The sequence below is a fragment of the Lissotriton vulgaris genome, chromosome 7 (genome assembly GCF_964263255.1).
Source record: "Lissotriton vulgaris chromosome 7, aLisVul1.2, whole genome shotgun sequence".
Classification (NCBI taxonomy): domain Eukaryota; kingdom Metazoa; phylum Chordata; class Amphibia; order Caudata; family Salamandridae; genus Lissotriton; species Lissotriton vulgaris.
In genome coordinates, this window is record NC_141695.1 from 1,511,820,674 (window position 1) to 1,511,841,664 (window position 20,991).

General features: G+C 43.8%; 1 protein-coding gene across 5 annotated transcripts in view; it reads left to right on the top strand.

Moving 5' to 3' along the window:
- The window catches only part of SH2B1 (SH2B adaptor protein 1), a 551,274-nt gene that overhangs the window by 286,948 nt on the left and 243,335 nt on the right, over window positions 1-20,991 (top strand). For 4 of the 5 annotated variants that reach the window (XM_086932373.1, XM_086932370.1, XM_086932374.1 and 1 more), the window contains one exon: window positions 19,984-20,187. The exons of the other annotated variant lie outside the window; for it this stretch is intronic. In XM_086932373.1, coding sequence (XP_086788499.1) covers window positions 19,984-20,187 — 204 coding nt within the window. The remainder of the gene's footprint in view (window positions 1-19,983; window positions 20,188-20,991) is intronic. 5 annotated transcript variants of the gene reach the window in all.

Below are 20,991 nucleotides of genomic sequence, written 5' to 3' on the forward strand. Positions count from 1 at the left end.
CCCGCCATATTGCCCGGCTAAGAACATATCGAAAGAGCCCTCTGAGACACGTGTCACAACATCGGGTCCATCGAGACCGAAACTTGTCGACAATACGGTCTTCGGACCGAATTACGTCGAACCGAAGGTATCAAAGCCTAAAGGCGTCGACCCGAAGGCAACAGTACCCTTGAAACCAAAGGCCGTCGAGCCGACTTCGAAGACAAAAGCAGTCGAGTGGAGCTCCAAGTCAAAGGCCGTCGAGTCAACCTCAAAGCCAAAACACTTTGATTCAACACAAAAACAAAAAAAGTCGAATCGACCCCCAAAAGGCATGTCGAATCGAGCAAATCAGCCTCAAGTATCGGCAAAGGGAACGAACCAGTCGACGACAGTACAAGGCCTACGCCCAAAACTAGCGTCAAACCGAAACAGAAACCGAAGGTAGACGAAAAGAGAACGGTCGACCCGAAAACCATCGACCCGAAAAAGGGCGTCGACCTGAAACAGCAGGCTCCAAAGCAACAAAAAGAGACTATCAAACCGACAACACCGCTCAGTCCGATTAAAAGTTGTAAAGCCACCAAAGGACGTTCAACCAACAAAACCTGTTGAAAAACAACCAAAAGCGATACAACCACCTAAATCGGTCGAGGTACCAAAAACTGTCGAACCGAAAAAACAAAAAGCAAAGGTTGGAACACCAAAGCCAACAACTGTGGAAGAGGAGCTTCTTCACCCAGATCCCTCCACAGACAACCAGTCAAAAATCTACATTGATCCAAAAACTGGTAAAGTGACTGTCTATACTAAAAAGAAAAGGTCTCTACCAACTCAATACTTTTCCAGGATCCCCCTAAAGAAAAAGAGACTGTGCTACCTCTCCTATCCTCTTTGAACCTATCACTCCTGCTATGCCTACTACTCCTTATACCCCAACCTCACCAACACGCTCTGACTGCAATCCTGATGAAGATCAGGACACAGATGTAGGTTTTGGTTATCCACAAAACCCAAATACAGAGCCAGATACGCAGCCATGGAGTACAGGAGGGAAACCAGACAGTGAAGGGATTCTGCCCATTACAGACCCTACAGTATACCCTACTAAGCCATCACCCACAGAGGATACAGTTGCATTTAATTCTCTGTTAGATGGAGCAGCAACCTACCACAATGTAGAGATGCACTCTGATGCTATCGAGGAAGACTTCCTCTTTGATACACTCACAACATCTGAAAGACACGTTAAAACACTCCCAATGCTAAAAGGGGTGTTAAAACACGCAGGTGACATCTTTAAGGACACTTCTAGAGCCCGAGTTATAAACCCTAGGATTGAGAAAAAATACAGAGCTGCGCCTATAGATCCTACATACATCAAAGGACAGCTACCCCTAGATTCCTTAGTGGTGTCAAACGCACGTAAACGTGCAAACTCACAAACTACTGGTGAGGCTGCACCTCCAGACAAGGAATCTAAAATATTTGAAGCATCAGGCAAAAGAGTGGCGGCTCAGGCAGCAAACTCCTGGAGAATAGCCAACACACAAGCCTTGCTGGCCAGATATGATAGGGCGCACTACGACAGTTTGGAACAAATTCTCCAACACTTGCCTGATCCCTACAAACAGAAGGCAGATGAACTCATACAAGAGGGAAAGCTCATCACCAGTGCATCCATTAAGTGTGCCCTAGACGCGGCAGACACAGCTGCCAGATCCATTAATACTAGCGTGCTAATAAGGGGACATGCATGGCTTCATATATCAGGCTTTAAGAATGAAGTCCAGTCTACAATTCTTAATCAGCCAACTAACCCAGACTTTTTATTTGGTCCAGCTGTTGATACTATTCTGGACAAAATGAAAAAAGATGCAGAAACCGCAAAATCTATGGGAGCACTTCAGTCCCAACAACAACGTGGCTCCTTTCGTCGCTCCAATTATAGAGGAGGAGCGCGAGGAACATCACAGCAATCCTCCCAACTACAAATCTAACACACACTCCACATATAACAAGAACACCAGCAGGGGTGGTTATAGAGGAAACAATACCAAAGGCAGAGGTCGTGGAGGCAATGCAAATAGATCCTCCACTAACACAAAGCAGTGACTTCTTGACACTCCCCCCAGACCACGTAACACCAGTCGGGGGAAGAATACAACAATTTCAACAAGTCTGGTTAAATATCACAACAGACTAGTGGGTCAGGCAAATTATCCAACATGGATATTGCCTAGAGCTCACCTCAACTCCACCCAACATACCACCCGTGCACCGCCCTATGTCACAAGAACAAATAACGTTACTCCAGCAAGAGGTCATCAGTATGCTGCAAAAGGGGGCCATAGAACCAGTCCCACTACAACATCAGGGAACAGGAGTATACTCCCTATACTTCCTAATTCCAAAGAAGGACGGGTCTCTCAGACCAATATTGGACCTCGGGCCCCTCAACCTCTACATTCTATCAGAGCATTTTCACATGCTCACTCTCCAGCAAGTCTTACCATTGCTTCGCCAGGGAGACTTCCTAGCAACTTTGGACCTCAAAGATGCATACTTTCATATACCGATACACCCTGCTCACAGAAAGTATTTGAGGTTTACCATTCAAGGGCAACACTACCAATTCAAGGTCCTGCCATTTGGGGTTACAACAGCTCCAAGAGTGTTCACCAAATGCCTAGCTACCGTGGCAGCACATCTCAGAAGGCAACACATACACGTGTACCCTTATCTGGACGACTGGCTAATACACGCGCCAACAGTCCAGCAGTGTGCCAACAACATGTCAAAGACCATACACCTACTGCACAGTTTAGGATTCTCACTAAACTACCCAAAGTCACACCTAAGACCCTCCCACGTCCAACAGTACCTGGGAGTAACAATAAATACACTGTCCGCAAAAGCATATCCCAACACAGCACGGGTCCAGGGAATGCAGACACTAATACAAAAGTTCAGACCCCAACACTCACTACCACCGCGAGTGTTTTTGCAGCTAATAGGCATGATGGCCTTGTCCATATTCATAGTCCCTCACGCCAGACTACATATGCGTTCGCTACAAGAATGCCTAGCAAGGCAGTGGAACCAGGCTCACGGGCAACTAAAAGACCTAGTGTTGGTGACCAGTCGTGCATACAACTCTCTGCATTGGTGGAATCCACAAAACCTTTGCAAAGGACGACTGTGCCAAGAGCCTGCCCCACAAATAGTGCTAACAGCGGACGCATCCCTACTAGGATGGGGAGCCCATGTCCTACACTACACAGTACAGGGACTCTGGACTTTACAGCAAAAGAAAATGCATATCCATCTCCTAGAATTGATGGCGATCTTTCTAGCCCTAAAAGCTTTCGCGAAACACTTACGCAACAAAGCTGTGTTGATCCGGATGGACAACATGACAGCTATGTATTGCCACAGCTATCGCACCTGGCTCAAGCAATGTGGCAATGGGCCATTCAGAGGAACATCTTTCTCATGGCAGAACACCTCCCAGGCAAAGACAACCAAGTGGCCGACCTCCTCAGCAGGCACAGCCAACAGATGCACGAATGGGAAATTCACCCCAAAGTGCTCCAACCATTCTTCCGGAAGTGGGGACATCCGGAAATAGATCTGTTTGCCACAAGCGAAAACGCAAAATGCCAGTACTTTGCCGCCAGGTTCCCGCAGTCGCAAGGCAATACAATATGGATGAACTGGTCAGGCAAATTTGCGTACGCTTTTCCCCCAGCTCCACTAATTCCGCTGGTGGCACGCAAAATGCGCCAACATTCGCTGACGTTAATCCTAGTTGCTCCCACGTGGGCGAGGCAACCATGGTACACGATGTTCCTAGAACTGTCAGTGGTGCCTCATCAAAGACTGCGACTAACACCCAGTCTTTTAACGCAGAACCATGGCGAAATCCAACACCCAGATCCCCAACAGCTGAACCTAGCGATATGGCTCCTGAGATCCTAGAGTTTGGGTACCTCAACTTGCCTCCAGACTGCATGAATATTATCAAAGAGGCAAGGAAACCCACTACCAGCGCATGCTATGCAGCAAAGTGGAAACGTTTCGTAATTTACTGTAATAACAATGACATTAACCCACTTGATGCATCCACTCAAAACATCATTTGCTACCTATTGCACCTCCAACGTTGCAATTTAGCTTTTTCTTCCATCAGAATACACCTAGCTGCGTTAGCAGCATATTTGCAAAACAGACAACACCTTTCACTATTCAGGGTGCCAGCAATTAAAGCGTTTATGGAAGGACTTAAACGCGTAATTCCTCCAAGACACCCACCATCACCAGTCTGGAATCTAAACGTTGTTCTAACCAGACTAATGGGACCACCCTTCGAGATACTGCACTCATGCGAACTCCAATTTCTTACTTGGAAGGTGGCTTTCCTTATTGCCATTACTTCGCTTCAAAGAGTTAGTGAGCTACAAGCCCGAACTATTCAAGAGCCATTCATTCAGGTACATGCAAATAGAGTAGTTCTTAGAACACACCCTAAGTTCATGCCAAAGGTGGTATCCCATTTCCATATAAATCAAACTATAGAACTGCCAGTGTTCTTTCAGAGCCCACAAACAGTAGCTGAGAGGGCCTTGCATACCCTTGACGTCAAAAGAGCTCTGCTAGATTACCTAGACAGAACCAAAACATTTCGAAAGACAAAACAATTGTTTGTTGCCTTCTCACCACAACACAAGGGTAACCCTATCTCAAAATCAGGTATAGCCAGATGGATAGTTAAGTGCATACAAATATGTTGTATAAAGGCAAAACGCACCTTAACAGTCCCCCCTAGACCGCATTCCACACGCAAGCTAGGGGCATCCATGGCTTTCCTTCGAAATATTCCTTTACACAAAATTTGCAGAGCAGCCACATGGTCAACCACAAATACATTTGCAAAACCCTATTGTGTAAATGTACATTCAAAACAGCAAGCTGCTGTAGGACAGGCTGTTCTCAAAACTCTTTTCCAGACTGCTGCAGCTGACACAGGTAGCCACCACTAAGGGAGATACTGCTATACATTCTATGCACAGATATGAATTCAGCAGCCCACATGCCTCAAACGGAATATGCTACTTACCAGTATGCATCTGTTCTTGGCATGTAGGGCTGCTGACATTCATATTGCTCACCCACCTCCCCGGTGCCTGTCGCAGTTGCAGCATTCATTCTTTGCATGGACATCTCTTACTGTACTATAATCCATCTCTGCCACAATGGCGAAAAACAATCTGGGGATGGAGAGGATGCCCATGCGCACTGTAGTCCAAAGGAGGAGCCACCTATCTCGTGATACTTCGAAGACTCTTCCAGGACAACAATGTGCAATCATCCGGACCCAACACTAGGCGGCGATCTATGCACAGATATGAATGTCAGCAGCCCTACATGCCAAGAACAGATGCATACTGGTAAGTAGCATATTCCTTTCCCCCATAGTTGGAGGGGAGAGTGATCCCCTCCCACACTCTGAGCCATATGAAAAAAGACCCAAACACCAGCACCAAGGACGCCTTCAAAAACGCCACCCGCATACACCACCAACTGATCCGGAATGCCAAGAAAGCCGCTTTCAAGGACCGACTAGATAGCAACGCCCACAACAGCAAGGAATTATTCAACATCGTCAAGGAATTTACCAACCCCTCAGCCAACTCCAACGACATCACCCCCTCTCAAGCCCTCTGCGACTCCCTAGCCTCATTCTTCCACAACAAAATTGCAGACATCCACAACAGCTTCGACAACCGACCCGAAGACCAACCCACCCAACCCTCTGCAGGACCCCCACCCCCCTTGAACATCCTCAATGACTGGAACCCAATCTCCACTGAGGACACCATCCGTCTGATGAACTCTATCCACTCAGGATCCCCCACAGACCCTTGCCCTCACCACATCTTTAACAAAGCAGACTCCATTATAGCACTGCACCTCCGAGACGTCATCAACTGCTCCCTCAACTCCGCAACCTTCCCGGAAAGTTGGAAACATGCCGAACTCAGCGCCCTTCTGAAGAAACCCACAGCTGACCCCACCGAACTCAAAAACTACCGCCCTATCTCGCTCCTTCCATTGCCGGCCAAAGTCATCGAGAAAGCGGTCAACAACCAGCTCGCCGCCTTCCTCGAAACCAACAAATCTCTCGACTCCTCACAGTCCGGCTTCCGAGCCAAACACAGCACTGAAACCGCCCTCATCGCAGCAACAGACGACATTCGAACTCTACTGGACAATGGAGACACAGTCGCCCTCATCCTCCTCGACCTCTCCGCAGCCTTCGACACAGTCTGTCATAGCACCCTTTTACAGCGCCTCAGAAACGTCGGAATCCAGGGAAAAGCACTGGAATGGATCACCTCGTTCCTCACCGGAAGAACCCAGAGAGTCCGCCTTCCACCATTCAAGTCAGAGGCCACTGAAGTCATCTGCGGCGTACCACAAGGATCTTCACTCAGCCCCACCCTCTTCAACGTATACATGAGCCCCCTCGCGGTCATCGCACGCCAACACAACCTTAACATCATCTCCTACGCCGATGACACTCAACTGATCCTATCACTCACCAGAGACCCTAACACTGCCAAAACCAACCTACATGAAGGAATGAAAGAAGTAGCCGAATGGATGAAGCACAGCCGTCTGAAACTGAACTCAGATAAAACAGAAGTCCTCATCCTAGGCACCTCCCCCTCCGCCTGGGATGACTCTTGGTGGCCAGAGGCCCTTGGAAAAGCACCCATCCCGACAGACCACGCACGGAACCTGGGCGTCATCCTGGATTCCTCACTCTCGATGAACAGACAAGTCAACGCCGTTTCTTCATCTTGCTTCAACATTCTTCGCATGCTCAAAAAAACATTTCGCTGGATCCCCACCGAAACTAGAAAAACGGTCACCCACGCACTGGTCACGAGCCGCCTGGATTACGGAAACACCCTATACGCCGGTACCACCGCAAAACTCCAGAAAAAACTCCAACGCATCCAGAACGCTTCAGCCAGGCTCATATTAGACATCCCGCGTAAAGAACATATCTCTGGTCACCTGAAAAACCTCCACTGGCTCCCCGTCAATAAGAGGATTACTTTCCGCCTCCTGACCCACGCACACAAAGCACTTTACGAACTTGGACCCGAATGCCTCAACACACGACTGTCCTTCTACACCCCCTCCCGCCAGCTACGATCCTCCAACCAAGCCCTTGCCACTATACCTCGCATCAACAAAACCACCATGGGAGGTAGATCCTTCTCCTACCTGGCAGCTAAAACCTGGAACTCACTTCCCACTCACCTTCGCCTTACTCAGAACCACCTAACATTCAGAAAGCAACTTAAAACGTGGATATTCGACAAATAATTCCCCACCCTTCTTCAAGCGCCTTGAGACCCTCTGGGTATGTAGCGCGCTATATAAATCTCTTGACTTGACTTGACTAGACTTCTAGGTCTGGTGTAATTGCCTTTGTCGCAGTTGTAAAGAGTTTGTTTTTATAACTGGTGCTGAGTTTTGCATTAAAATTGATCTCGATTTCATTATCTGTGGGTTCCATGAAAGTTTAGAGTCAATGGTTACCCAGAGATAAACAAAACTGGAAACACGCTCTAAGATCGCACCATCCAGCTTTATGTAATTTTTAAAACATTTATGGGGCCTTATGGACATATATTTAGTTTTTTACTGGGTTTATATCCAGGCCTTTTAATATGCAATATTCATCAAGAGTGTTTAGGTTTTGCAAGCCCACAGAATTGTCGTCAGCAAATGTTAGTGCACAAATATGGTTCCCTCCTAGTTTCAGGGAATCATGTTTGGATTTTTACAGGAACTCAACCATATCGTTAACATATAAGAAGAACAAAGTTGACGCCAGGACACAGCCCTGGCTCACACCTCTCTTGACTGGTATCTCATCTGTGAGTTCCTCCCCTTTTCCCCAACTGACTTTTGCAAAATTATACTCATGGAGCCTGATCAGCTGGACTAAAATATTTTTGGGTACCCCCTGGTGTAGTAAAAATTTAACCATAACAGGACTCTGGGTATTGAATCGAATGCAGCCTTTAGATCAATAAAGCCCCAGATCAATGCTGTAGTCCCGTCCAGCTTCTTCCAGCTGCGAAAAGTCCGGAAGATCGCTCGTTTTCTGACCCCTGAGGCCCTTACCCTGGTCCTGTTAGCCTTAGTCATCTCGAGGACTGACTAAGCCAATTCCCTTTATGCAAGTATCCCGGCCTATTTACTGAAGAGGCTGCAGCTCGTGCTGAACCAGGCTCATTCATCATCAACCAAGGCACCAACATGTATGTCCCTTCTCGTAATCTTCGTTCCTCCCACCTGGCCCTACTTAAGGTCCCGGTTTTTAAACGCAAGAAACATGGAGGACTGAGATTTTCATTTCTTGCCCCTTCCTTTTGGAATTCACTCACTTTGAGCATTAGATCTGCCTCTCCTTACGCACGTTTTAGGTCCCTTCTTAAAACTCACTTGTTCTGTAATGCCTATCACTAACGTCTTTCGTCCTGCGGACTGTCTTCCCCCTGTTGCTCGAACGCCAAGAAACCGCCAGGTGTTAGCCGCACTTTAGAAGTAATTTTTACATTACATTACATTACATTACATTACAAATATAAGTGGCCAGATCTCAGCCTTGTATATTTCCAGGCTATCGATACAAGCCTGAACACTTAATCTATGGTACGCTTTCTACTTCTAAAACCCGCTTGACATGGGGAAAGTACATCATTTTCAATCATCCAGTCATTTAACTTATCTAGAATCTGTTTGGCATAAACCTTTTTCATTATATCTATTAAGCTGATAGGTCTATAATTAGGGGGATCGTCCCTACAACCCTTCTTGTATATCGGGACGATCTCCGGGCCCTTCCAGGATTCAGGAATGGGCTGGCCTATAGCGATTGCATTGCATAAAAGATTAACATATGAGGCCTACACCTCAGGCGCGTGTTTAAAGAGGTCATCCAGTATCTTATCAGGGCCAGGAGCTTGGATGACTTAATAGCCGCTATGGCCAGTGTGGTATCTTCTATGCTGAATTGTAATGGTGCAATCTCATTGGACGTCATGAGATCCTCAATTCTACATGTAGAATCTCTAATCATTAAAGCCGGAGGGGCATATAGATGGGCAAAATGTCTATGCCATAGGCAGGGGTCCAGATTATAGTCTTGGGCCGGGTTACTTAATTTATTACCATTGGCAATAATCCTCCAAAACAAGGATTGGTCACCTGCCTTTGAAGCTGTTATCAATTCTTCTCAACTAGCATCTTCCCAGTTTCTAAAGGCTACTTTCAGGACTTTGTTGTATGTATTTCTTTCCTGCCTAATCATAATTGTATCCTTGGTTTGCAAGACCCTAATTAGACGTTGTTGGGCCACTGCACATTCTTTGTCAAACCATGGGTTAGACGACCATATCTTATTACTATGGTTTAGCCTTCCCAGTCATAGATTTAGTTAGCTAGGGTTTTATATTTTCTACCAGCTTTTGGTGAATCTGTGTTAGGGTGTGATTTCAGGGCACTCTTTTAAGAAGAGCGTTACAAGGTCACTAAAGATATTATAAATACAAGTAAGGGGTTCTACCTTTTCCAGTATAGATGGCCATTTTACTGCACTCCTGTTATTGCTCACTATAGGCTGTATGACCTCTGTCCTCATTTCAGGTTGTGTCAATGAATGTAACAGAAAATATTTCCCTGTGAGATCTAAACACAGAGAGAAAAGATCACTTTCTCTTCTGTCATCAAATTTAAAGTCTTGCACATAAACCCAAGAGGCAGCACTTATCATGATGTTATCTATCCGAGATGAGGAAAGGCCCCTACAAAAAGTATTGGAGCATTCAAGATCAGAGGGAGGTCTACCATTGCACAACCTTAATCCTTTCTCTACAGTGAAATTGAGTAATTGCATTGCAGAGACAGAGTATCCTAGAGTCTTTTCTGTCCTCAGGGGCGGAATACCCATTGCTAGGTCTTCTTCCTCAAAAATTGTATTTAATCCCGACAAAGGTTCATAGCAACAGTTAAAATCACCTCCAATTATAATAGGCCCGTTAGATTTAATTGGGTCAAGGGCTTCTTCTAAGCGCTGGATTATGGGTGATTCTTTTGAACGCTCTCTTTCTTGTTCTTTATATATATATATATATATATATATATATATATATATATATATATATATGTCTCCAAAGATTTTCTCCAAGATTCTGGAAGAAATGCAGGACACCCAGAGCTTTTGTGAAGGTATTTTATTCCAAGCAGACGGAAAAGGTCTCACGACGCATTTCACCACTTAAGGCTTGATCACGCTCGCCTCAAATGTGCTGTCAGCCATATTTAAACCCACAACACCACGTGTAAAAACATTCAATGCATCAAATGGACGGACATATTGTAACGGTGTAAACAAACAGAACATGGTTCCAAAATTCCATTGTAATACATTGGAACAACCGTAATTCCATTATTCATTCATATTGTCAATTAATAACCAACTCATAGCGATTATTTTTGCATTTTGAAATTTCATAAGAAGACAGGAAATTTGTATTTAAATTACCTTAATATCTCCAGGAATATATTTGTTCACATTATTATTAAGAGTGACACCAAAAAACCACTATTTACACAGAAAAACGCCAGATAAGCGGCATTCTGCTGTTGAAATGCAACACATGCCGTGATTGGTCGCTTATATGAAAACAGTATTACCATTGGTTACGATGTTACCATGGCGCCTGTAAACACCAAGAAAGATCTTTATAGACGGTAATATAACGTGGCATGTTGCATATATTGACAAAAACGGGCATAAGCTAATGTGGAACTAATATGTTGCTAGTCCGAGAAATAACACATATTGAAAATTAAATTCATCGTGTTAAATTCATCATACAGTACCGCCCAAGTGGGCATGCAAACATAAATACCGCCCCAGTGGGCAAATTGGTGGAGATCCAAGGACAGCTGTAAGGTCAAGTCCCATTAGAATGTCAAAGCAATGTCCATCATAGTGTCACAAAGTTCACAGTGTCATCAATCCGTCCGTTGTTATGCATTGAGTGAAATCTAAAACAATGAAAGTTATAACATTAAAATAGAGTTGAAGACCTTTGACAGATAAATATTATCTAGTATACTTATTCATGCAGATGTATTGCCAATTCTTCACTGTTGTTTAACCCTTTAGGACTGAGGCAATCGAAATCCACAATGTATTTTGATTCCAATTTTCTCAAAGACAGTTCCCTATCACCTCCACGTATACCAAGATCAACTGTATCAATGACCACCATGCGGACTAATTTCTCATTCTATGCAGAATGAGAAATTAGTCCGCATGGTGGTCATTGATACAGTTGATCTTGGTATACGTGGAGGTGATAGGGAACTGTCTTTGAGAAAATTGGAATCAAAATACATTGTGGATTTCGATTGCCTCAGTCCTAAAGGGTTAAACAACAGTGAAGAATTGGCAATACATCTGCATGAATAAGTATACTAGATAATATTTATCTGTCAAAGGTCTTCAACTCTATTTTAATGTTATAACTTTCATTGTTTTAGATTTCACTCAATGCATAACAACGGACGGATTGATGACACTGTGAACTTTGTGACACTATGATGGACATTGCTTTGACATTCTAATGGGACTTGACCTTACAGCTGTCCTTGGATCTCCACCAATTTGCCCACTGGGGCGGTATTTATGTTTGCATGCCCACTTGGGCGGTACTGTATGATGAATTTAACACGATGAATTTAATTTTCAATATGTGTTATTTCTCGGACTAGCAACATATTAGTTCCACATTAGCTTATGCCCGTTTTTGTCAATATATGCAACATGCCACGTTATATTACCGTCTATAAAGATCTTTCTTGGTGTTTACAGGCGCCATGGTAACATCGTAACCAATGGTAATACTGTTTTCATATAAGCGACCAATCACGGCATGTGTTGCATTTCAACAGCAGAATGCCGCTTATCTGGCGTTTTTCTGTGTAAATAGTGGTTTTTTGGTGTCACTCTTAATAATAATGTGAACAAATATATTCCTGGAGATATTAAGGTAATTTAAATACAAATTTCCTGTCTTCTTATGAAATTTCAAAATGCAAAAATAATCGCTATGAGTTGGTTATTAATTGACAATATGAATGAATAATGGAATTACGGTTGTTCCAATGTATTACAATGGAATTTTGGAACCATGTTCTGTTTGTTTACACCGTTACAATATGTCCGTCCATTTGATGCATTGAATGTTTTTACACGTGGTGTTGTGGGTTTAAATATGGCTGACAGCACATTTGAGGCGAGCGTGATCAAGCCTTAAGTGGTGAAACGCGTCGTGAGACCTTTTCCGTCTGCTTGGAATAAAATACCTTCACAAAAGCTCTGGGTGTCCTGCATTTCTTCCAGAATCTTGGAGAAAATCTTTGGAGACACATTTCATGCCTGCCGGTGGCCTGGCGGGACCGCCCTTTGACAGCCTTACTTGTTTACCGGCATTTGGGGAGTGATATATATATATATATATATATATATATATATATATATATATATATTAACCAGGATGTATTTGGAAATTTAAAGCTTAAGCCCAGTATATCATCCGTGGCAGTAGGCAGAAATTCTGTAGAAGCATTTATGTGATTTTTTTTATCCCGATTAAGAGGCCTCCTGTTGGTCTTACTCTAATTGATTGATGGGCCTCTATACTAAATGTTCTATAGCCTACTTTAAATTGTGGTTCCCTTGCCCACGTCTCTTGAAAAAGGCACAGATCAAATGTATCAATATAATCCCGCCAGTCGGATTCTTGAAGTTTTTTTGCAAGACTGGCTATGTTCCAAGACACCGTCTTAACGCAGTTTGAAGTTGAATATATTGATTTACTAGCGGAACTGCCACAAACTAATGTTATGTGTGTAAATTTGTTAACGGGAGAACCATGGTTGTTAATACAATTAAACCCTTCTGGCTCTAGAATATTAATTACTTTGCTTTCATCAAAGCTATGTACTTCATGGAGTGCATCCACATTAAGTTGGTCATCTAGATCTATTACACCTCGGGATTCAACCATTGCTCCATTCCGGTCAGGTTCCCATCTTCATCTCAGACAACAATCCTCCAGAATTCTATCAACTCACTGTCACATCTGTTATAAACAACAATAATAATCTTGTATCCCACCCTTATCATTCGTAGAAATGAGTGTAAAGTCATTCCGATAATGACCCAAATATAACACCTGATAAGACTGCCAATCTGGCACAAGATTTCCCATATCAATATGTTGGGACCATCAAGAAACAACCATAGATAATTCATCAAAGAGGTGTAGTTTGAATTGACACCCCTTGGCTCCCATATTCCTAAAGATATGTCTACGACTCTTACTTTGGTGTCCATAATCTGTGTGCCACATTCCTGAACTATTTAGAAGGTTTTCATCCCTGATAATGTTTAGTATTTAAGGAAAACCACTTGACCCCTTAGGTAACGAGGTCCTTTACCTCAGATAATCCTGCAAGATACAATCTGAAGATGATCTTGGTTATTGCCAACATTCAGAGAAGATGATGCAGCTTGCCTGACACTGATAAGAGCAGAGTATCCAAGGGATGCTGCTACCGGAGCACATGTTTGTCTTTTGCAGGAAACACTTCCTTTATGGCAATTCTGATACTAACAGCCTGAGCTGTCAACAAGGTATGCAGTGCAGCGCTTCTCCCTAAAACTCTAGATTGCAAGTTGCTCTACTACATGCTCTCCTAGGGTAGTGCATGGAAGTATGTTTCAGGGTTATAGGCTTTTAGATGCCATTTTAACCATGTTAGAAATGTTAATTTTACTCATGTTTACAGCGTGCCTTCTTGCTGTTATGATATCCTTTGTGATTATTTTAGATGTACTAAGAAACAGGTTCTTCCTGTTGTAATAAATACTTGTAGTCAATGCGTCTTCTTAGTGCTGTGTGTGATACTGTTAGGAACGAAATAGGTTTACTGTTACCACAGTGACCCTGATCCCTTTCCAGATTAGTTACCCAAAGGCAATGACTTCACTTAAACTATGTATTGAGTGAGGTTAATGTAGTCAAGCAGAACCTGTCTTTCACATTCAGCGCATGTGCATTGAACTAAGTTCACCTATGTCACCGGCAGGTGGGAAAGCAAACCTTGTAGAACTACGTAGTCTTAGGTTACACACAACATTGTCCTGTTAGAGACATGGATGCACATATAAACGATAGCATTGCATACTCTTTCATTCTGAACAGACCAGGACTTCAGTCGTACCCTAATAATACCAGAAGACCTCCATAGGGGCTATTGTACACATCATTATGCAACCGGTTGGGTAGCTTCAGCTTGTTTCTGGATATCTTCTAGGCAGTTTCTATGGGGTACCTATATATCCTGTGTCCTAGATCGAAGCCATTACATTCTGGAATACACTTCTGCTGGTTCGCCACTATATGCAATGTCGGTCAGAGTCCTTTACCTTGGGCCGGGCCTTTCATTCAAGTGAGCGTTAACCATCGTTTAGCCAGTGGAATCTGCACTGCAGGTAATCTCTTTACAGGTTTAGGGAGAAGTTTGGAAAATCCCGGCAGCAGAAGTTTAGTAGTACATTCAGTTTGTAGTTCCATTATCTCCATGATAATTTACGCTATGTCCAACCACTAAACTCCAAATAGTGGACCATCTCATGCTAAGTGAAAGAACCCTACTGGACATAAACTACATCTGTTTCAGTATTCTGGTCTTTTGGAGTCCAATCACTGTAAGGCGTGTGAGGAACATTATAGTCCATTCAGGAACTTAGTGAAAGAGCTTGTGTCTGTAGTTAATGGACACCGTTTTTTTTTTTGGGAGCAGCAAGATTTCCAGAAGTCTGCTTCCAGTGTCTAATTTTTCTCAGTTTCCTAGCATTTAAACAACCAAATTTAAATCAGTCGGCTGCAGGTCTATATACATATCTTAAAGGCGCGATACTCAACCTGGGCGATCTGGCATACAATTCATATGATTAGGTGGAGTGAATTTCACTGCCTCAACTGGTAATGAGGACCACTTCAAGACAACATGTCATATTCAACCATACTTTAAGATGTCCTGTTCTGTCGTACTTCTCTTCCCTCTGAATTAATCTAGTGACTGAAACTTTCCTCCTAGAAACAGTTGTCCCATTTACTTGAGGTTTTGTTTTGTTTTTAGACTATTCAAGATTTATCCAGTCTGGGAGGAATCCCTGGGTTATTGGCAAGCTCAAGAGACTGGGAATAAAGCTGTTGTATGTCTTCCATACTAGCCACAGTCCAAATAGATCATGTGGTGCACTTAATGGTTTGTATGAGTTAGGTCAGTTTAGACCACTTGGTGGCTATAACGGTTCTCAGCATACCAAAGCCAGCCTGATCATGCTCAGTGTTTTTAATATCAGACAAATATATTGCATAGTGTGACTGTGCGGCATGAAAGTTTGTTTCTAAACTGGGAACTGCAAATTCACCATGGTCATATGATGATAAAAGGGATGCCCATTTTAGCTTGCGGTTTTTACCACCCCCACACCAACCTGATCAAATGGGAACACAGCCTGGAAAAGAAGCTTTTGAGGGGGATGGGAATGCTTGTGAATAAATAGAGACATTTGGAGTGCACCATACTTTTTTAAACTTGATTAGCAAGTCTGGCAATTGCTGAACCATAGTTATCCTGAATCACAGATTGCTTGTCACGATTATAAGAATTCCTAGGTATCTGACCGAGTCCTCACACCATTGCTGAGGATATTCAAGATCTGGGTTAGTGGCAACTTTGGTTATGGAGAACATTTTAGATTTGGAACAGTTAATGTGGATGCCTAAAACCCCTCCAACTTGTTCAACCTCCTGATTGACTTCCTTCAGGTTTTCCTCTGGGTTCTTTACAAAGAGCATGATGTCCCCGGCATATGACATCAAGACTGGTTGAGTTGGACAGGCAATGCCCTTTTCTCTAAGCCAAGACACCAACAGCTCCATTGCTATGACAAAAAGGAGGTGAAAGAGGACATTTAGAGTGTTTTTAAAAAGATTCCTGACAGGAGTTTATTATTGTTTTGACTTCACAAAATGCCCTCTTTATTTATGATATGATCTCGTCAGAAACAGAATGCTCAATCTGACCCTTGACCTCTATATATATATATCTAGGGACTGCCGACGTTGTAGAAAACATCAATCCTGCGTTCTCCATCCGTGTCAAAGCATCTTTTAGCATTGAGCAGATTACAACTTTCTGAAGAGCGGGTCAAGAAGTTATGAACAAGACTGCTTGAGGCTTCTGACTGAGTAGCCCAGTGCATATTCACTGGCTTTGGAAATCACTATTTCAGTCCACTTTTTATCAGCTCCTTTACTGAAGTCATCCATGTCTCCAAGTTCTCACCTGCTCCAGGTCCTCCTGACATATCTATGCCATTACCATTGGCAAGTTCTCAAATTACTCTTCTTTTTCTCATGGATTTAGATCTGCATACTCCTGTTCCTGAGCCAAGGGAAGCGCAGCCCAAAAGTCCTAATGGACAATAAAGGTCTTCAAGAAGTTACTTCAGAAGATCACATTTCTCCAAACTAGTCAGGCAAGATAAAGGTCAAGACCTTGTTCTCGTTCATCACAGTTCCTCTCTTTCTCCTATCAGAAGCTACTCTCTGACATGGTCAGATTCCCCACCTTTGAGGGTACCACCATCAATGACATTGTAGCCTTTTAAGAAGGATGCTAGTGAGAGGCGGTTCTAAGTTTAGCATTCCAATTCCTGCTCCACCTGCAGCGATGTTGATGGTATTGTAGAGACTTCACCTTTGTGGATTCTCAAGAACTTTTCAGCCCTGTACGTTTTAGCTTGGGATGCATTTATTGACTTCTACCTCAACCAAGTCTGCATCAGTGAGACTTTTAAAGAAATACAAGCTCCAGACCAAGACCCTCTTTTCTTGAGAGCGAATCTTCCTCCAGATTTAGTGATTTTTATCAGCAGCCAAGAATTTTTTTTCTACTTTTCAATCTTCTTCTTTCCCACTAGGTAAGGAGAGCAAACAGTTTGATTCAGTGGGAAGAAAGACTGTAGGACTGCTGCAACTGAAATAAATATTGCAAGGGCCACCAAATTACAGGGAAGAAATGATATAGCCCTTTGGGATTTCCTCCAGCGCTCTTAGAGAAACATCTCAGAGGATAGGCAGGACTTCCAGGAAGTAATGAATGAGGGTATATTAGACATGAACCAAGTCATAAGTGCTGCCACACATTCTTCTGATTAAATAAAGTAAGAAAATGCTATAAGTCGTACAGAACATGCGATTCCCCATAACCGAAAGCTTCTCTGCCCATTGAGAGAGGGAGATCCGTCGACGTCTGTGGGATGAGGGAACCCCTGGATTGCTTTACTAACTGTTGATCAGCATACGGGGGGGTCAGTACTTTTTGTCCTTGTTGGGGACCAGCCTGCAACCCCACGGTCGTGTCCAATTCATATCGAGACGATAGGGTTCAAATACTTAGATATTTACATTACGCTCGATACGCAGCTGCGATACTCCAATAATCTTCTTTCCCCGTTATGCAGGTGTAAGAAAGATGTGGAGCGCTGGAAGGCGCTCCCGCTGTCCTTTGCTCGGGGGGGCCACACTCTTCAAGATGATGGCTTTGCCTCGGATCTTGTACGCTCTGCAAAACTCAATGGACCCTGTACCAGCCTCTTATTTCAAGGGGATTGAGTCTCTCCAGAGACAACTCCTGTGGGACGGTCAGCCCCCTATAGCGTTCGTTAAGTTAACGCTCCCATGGTACGATGGTGGAATCGGACTCCCGGATTTGCGGAAATATTATTGGGCCTCCCAACTGGCCGCCGTTAACAACATCATTTACGGGCCTCCGGGTGATCCGGCATATGCCATGTACCGGGGACAGGCCCCTGGTGGAATGCTTGACAGAGCCCAATTTTCTAGGCCCGGTAGGTTTCCGCTGACGGTCCCAACTGCACATGCGGTACAGGTGTGGCATGCAGTCAATGGATTTTTAGGCTGGAAGGACAGACTAACTTTAGCCGCCCAGTTACTGAACTCCGAGAGGCTGGGTAGTTTGTGGAGAACTAAGAGATTTGATAAATGGGACCTTATTGGCATCACTCAGATCAATGATGTATGGGCCAAAAATGCGGTACTTACATTTGAGTCCCTCAAGGAGCGGTATAGTTTACATAACAAAGAACACTACCGGTATCGGCAAGTGAGGCACGCTCTCACTACTCGTATCCCTAAAGATGTGGTGCTACCTGAGGCATCGGCTCTGGAGGACTGAGTACTAGATGGACATATTCCCGAGAAAACAATTTCTTTAATATATAGGAAATTGGTTAACAACATGGAGAACCCGCTGGAGCGAGTTAAAGCTCAGTGGATCGCGAATAAGTTGGAACTGGATGACGAGGATTAGGTGGAAGCGGTCTCCACCCCGAAGGTAGTGGCTATCCAGATGAGATTTCTTTGCTTTGTCCAACTTAAGATTCTAAATAGATCCTATATAACTGGGCCCTGATTGGTCCGAATGTGGCGGGGAGGGAATGGGGAGTGTAGGAGAGATTGTGGAGACATTGGTACCCTAATGCATATTCTATGGCACTGTGCGGTGATGCAGGTCTTTTGGGCAAAGATTCATGATGATCTGGGATAAGTTAAGGGTGCTGAGATACGACCAGAGGCCCTCAGATGTCTGTTGAATGTTTGGAAACCCACAGATCTAAATGTGTATCAGAAGAATTGGGTGACGCTGGCATACATGGTGGCCAAACGCAACATAGCCCAGCTCTGGGGAGCCAACCAGCCACCCGAGTCTCTAAGTGGGCTGAAGACCTAGACTGGTGTATGTTTAGAGAAAGATCGGTCTATGTAGCCAGGGGTTGCCCGAAGAAGTGGGGGAAGATATGGGGGGCGTGGAATACCCACCGAGGAGAGATCTGTGAACCGCCTGCGCCAAGAATGGAACTGGAAGCGCCGGAATCCCCTTGACCCAAGTGTTAAATATGCTTGCATAGTTCTGTATCTTGCCACAATGACACATGTGATGGAACTATATGTGATCACCTGTGATTTCTTTTTGTTTTGTAATGTCTTTCCTTTGTTTTCTTAATAAAAAGAATTTAAAAAAAAAGACGTATTTGCAGAGGAATGCTGCTACGCAGTCCACTTTTGTTGTACTAGGCTGATCTATCCACTAGCCCACCATTTTATGCTAAAATGTCTTGTTTGCCACATGTGTATGCGTCAACAAGGTTACATCAATGAGAAGAGCCTAAGGCTGTCAGAATTATCGGAGTACATTTTAAGACATTTATTTAGATATTTGTCTTTGTATTTGTGTAAGTGTATGCAGATGTTTTGATACCCATCTCATCTTCTATTTGTAATTGCGTATTAAACCTTCTATTGTGGTAAAACAATTGCGAGTACTATGGGCGGACGTATGGTGTAGCTGGCAGAGGGATATGCTTCGGCAGGAATGCTTTGAACCAAACCTAACCTGACAGACACAGTTGGGGTGTTTCTGGCCATGGCATGTTTTGATGCTGTGTTAGCATCAAGAACACGGTCTCTGGGCTAAGTAACTGTGGACTACAGGGGGAGAAACAAGTCTGTCATATGTGTCCCTTAACGCCTTGTCTAACCCTCCCCACAGAAGCAATAACGAATTCTCAAAACATATGGCTCAATGTTCCTTAATATCTGCAAGTGTCTTACCTTAGTTTCCTATAATAGCTTCTCAGAGCGACCTCCTGTCTCTGGGTCTCAACTTCTGTTGTCTCTTATTGGTGGATTATAAGACAGAGTGTCTGCCTCTGTGTTCCTAAATATTTGTCTTTCTCCCTCTCAGGTGCCTACGGTGGTCTATCAGATCGACCGCCTGTCTCTGTGTCCCCCAGTTCAGTGTCCATAACCGCTTCCCACTTCGACTCCATGGAAATGTTGCCTCCAGAACTCCCTCCTAGAGTCCCAATCGATGAAGCACCCGAGAGGCTGCAGGGCTCCTACCCCACCAACCCTTTGCATGGCTTCCCAGACACACCTGATGCTGCAGGTACTGAGCACTGTCATAGTATTATGAAGGGTACTCTCCTTAAGTCTTCAGCCACAAGGTACAATGGACTGGATGGCCAGAGAGGGTCAGCCAACACAGGTCCTGTGTAGTGAAAGCTGCACAGCACTATCTAATGAATGAGATGTGTGAAGAAATCTGAGTGCCTCAGAGGTGTGTGTGTGTGTGTGTGTGTGTGTAAGGAAGATATGGAAGAGAAAGAAAAACAGGAAGACCTTTGAATTCACTGAATAAATGATTGACAGCTGTGAGATCGATCTCTGCTGCATTCCGAATTCAATAATTTCAGGGGCCGGTTGGTTAGCTCCCAATATCTGTGTTAGACATTAATGGTGTTTCAGATGGACTAATACACAAAGATCTGATTTTTTTCCTATTATGATATTTTTGAAGAAGGAAAGGTTAGTATTCTGCTTTAGAATATTTTACTGATCTGCAGAAATGGCAATTAACAGTTGTACTACTTAATTCACCAAGTGGTAAGGAAATCCCCAAACGTTTGTCACAGTCCCCTATCAAAATGTTCACTTGCTCTGTCTGCTACTTATTAGCTGCACCTGATTTGAACACTTCGAAACTTAGCTACAGACCTTCAGATCCTCACACCTTCCTCTAGATTTATCCTCCATGCAGTTATAGCTGCCCAAGTTTTGAAAATGTTTCTTTACGTTTTAGCACAATTAACCAATTTGTGTATTCCAAGCATATGAAATGTCTAAAAACTGTACTTGGAAGGGCGGTACCCCTTTTCAGACTGGTAGGGTGCTGCACTCTAGTTTGACACTG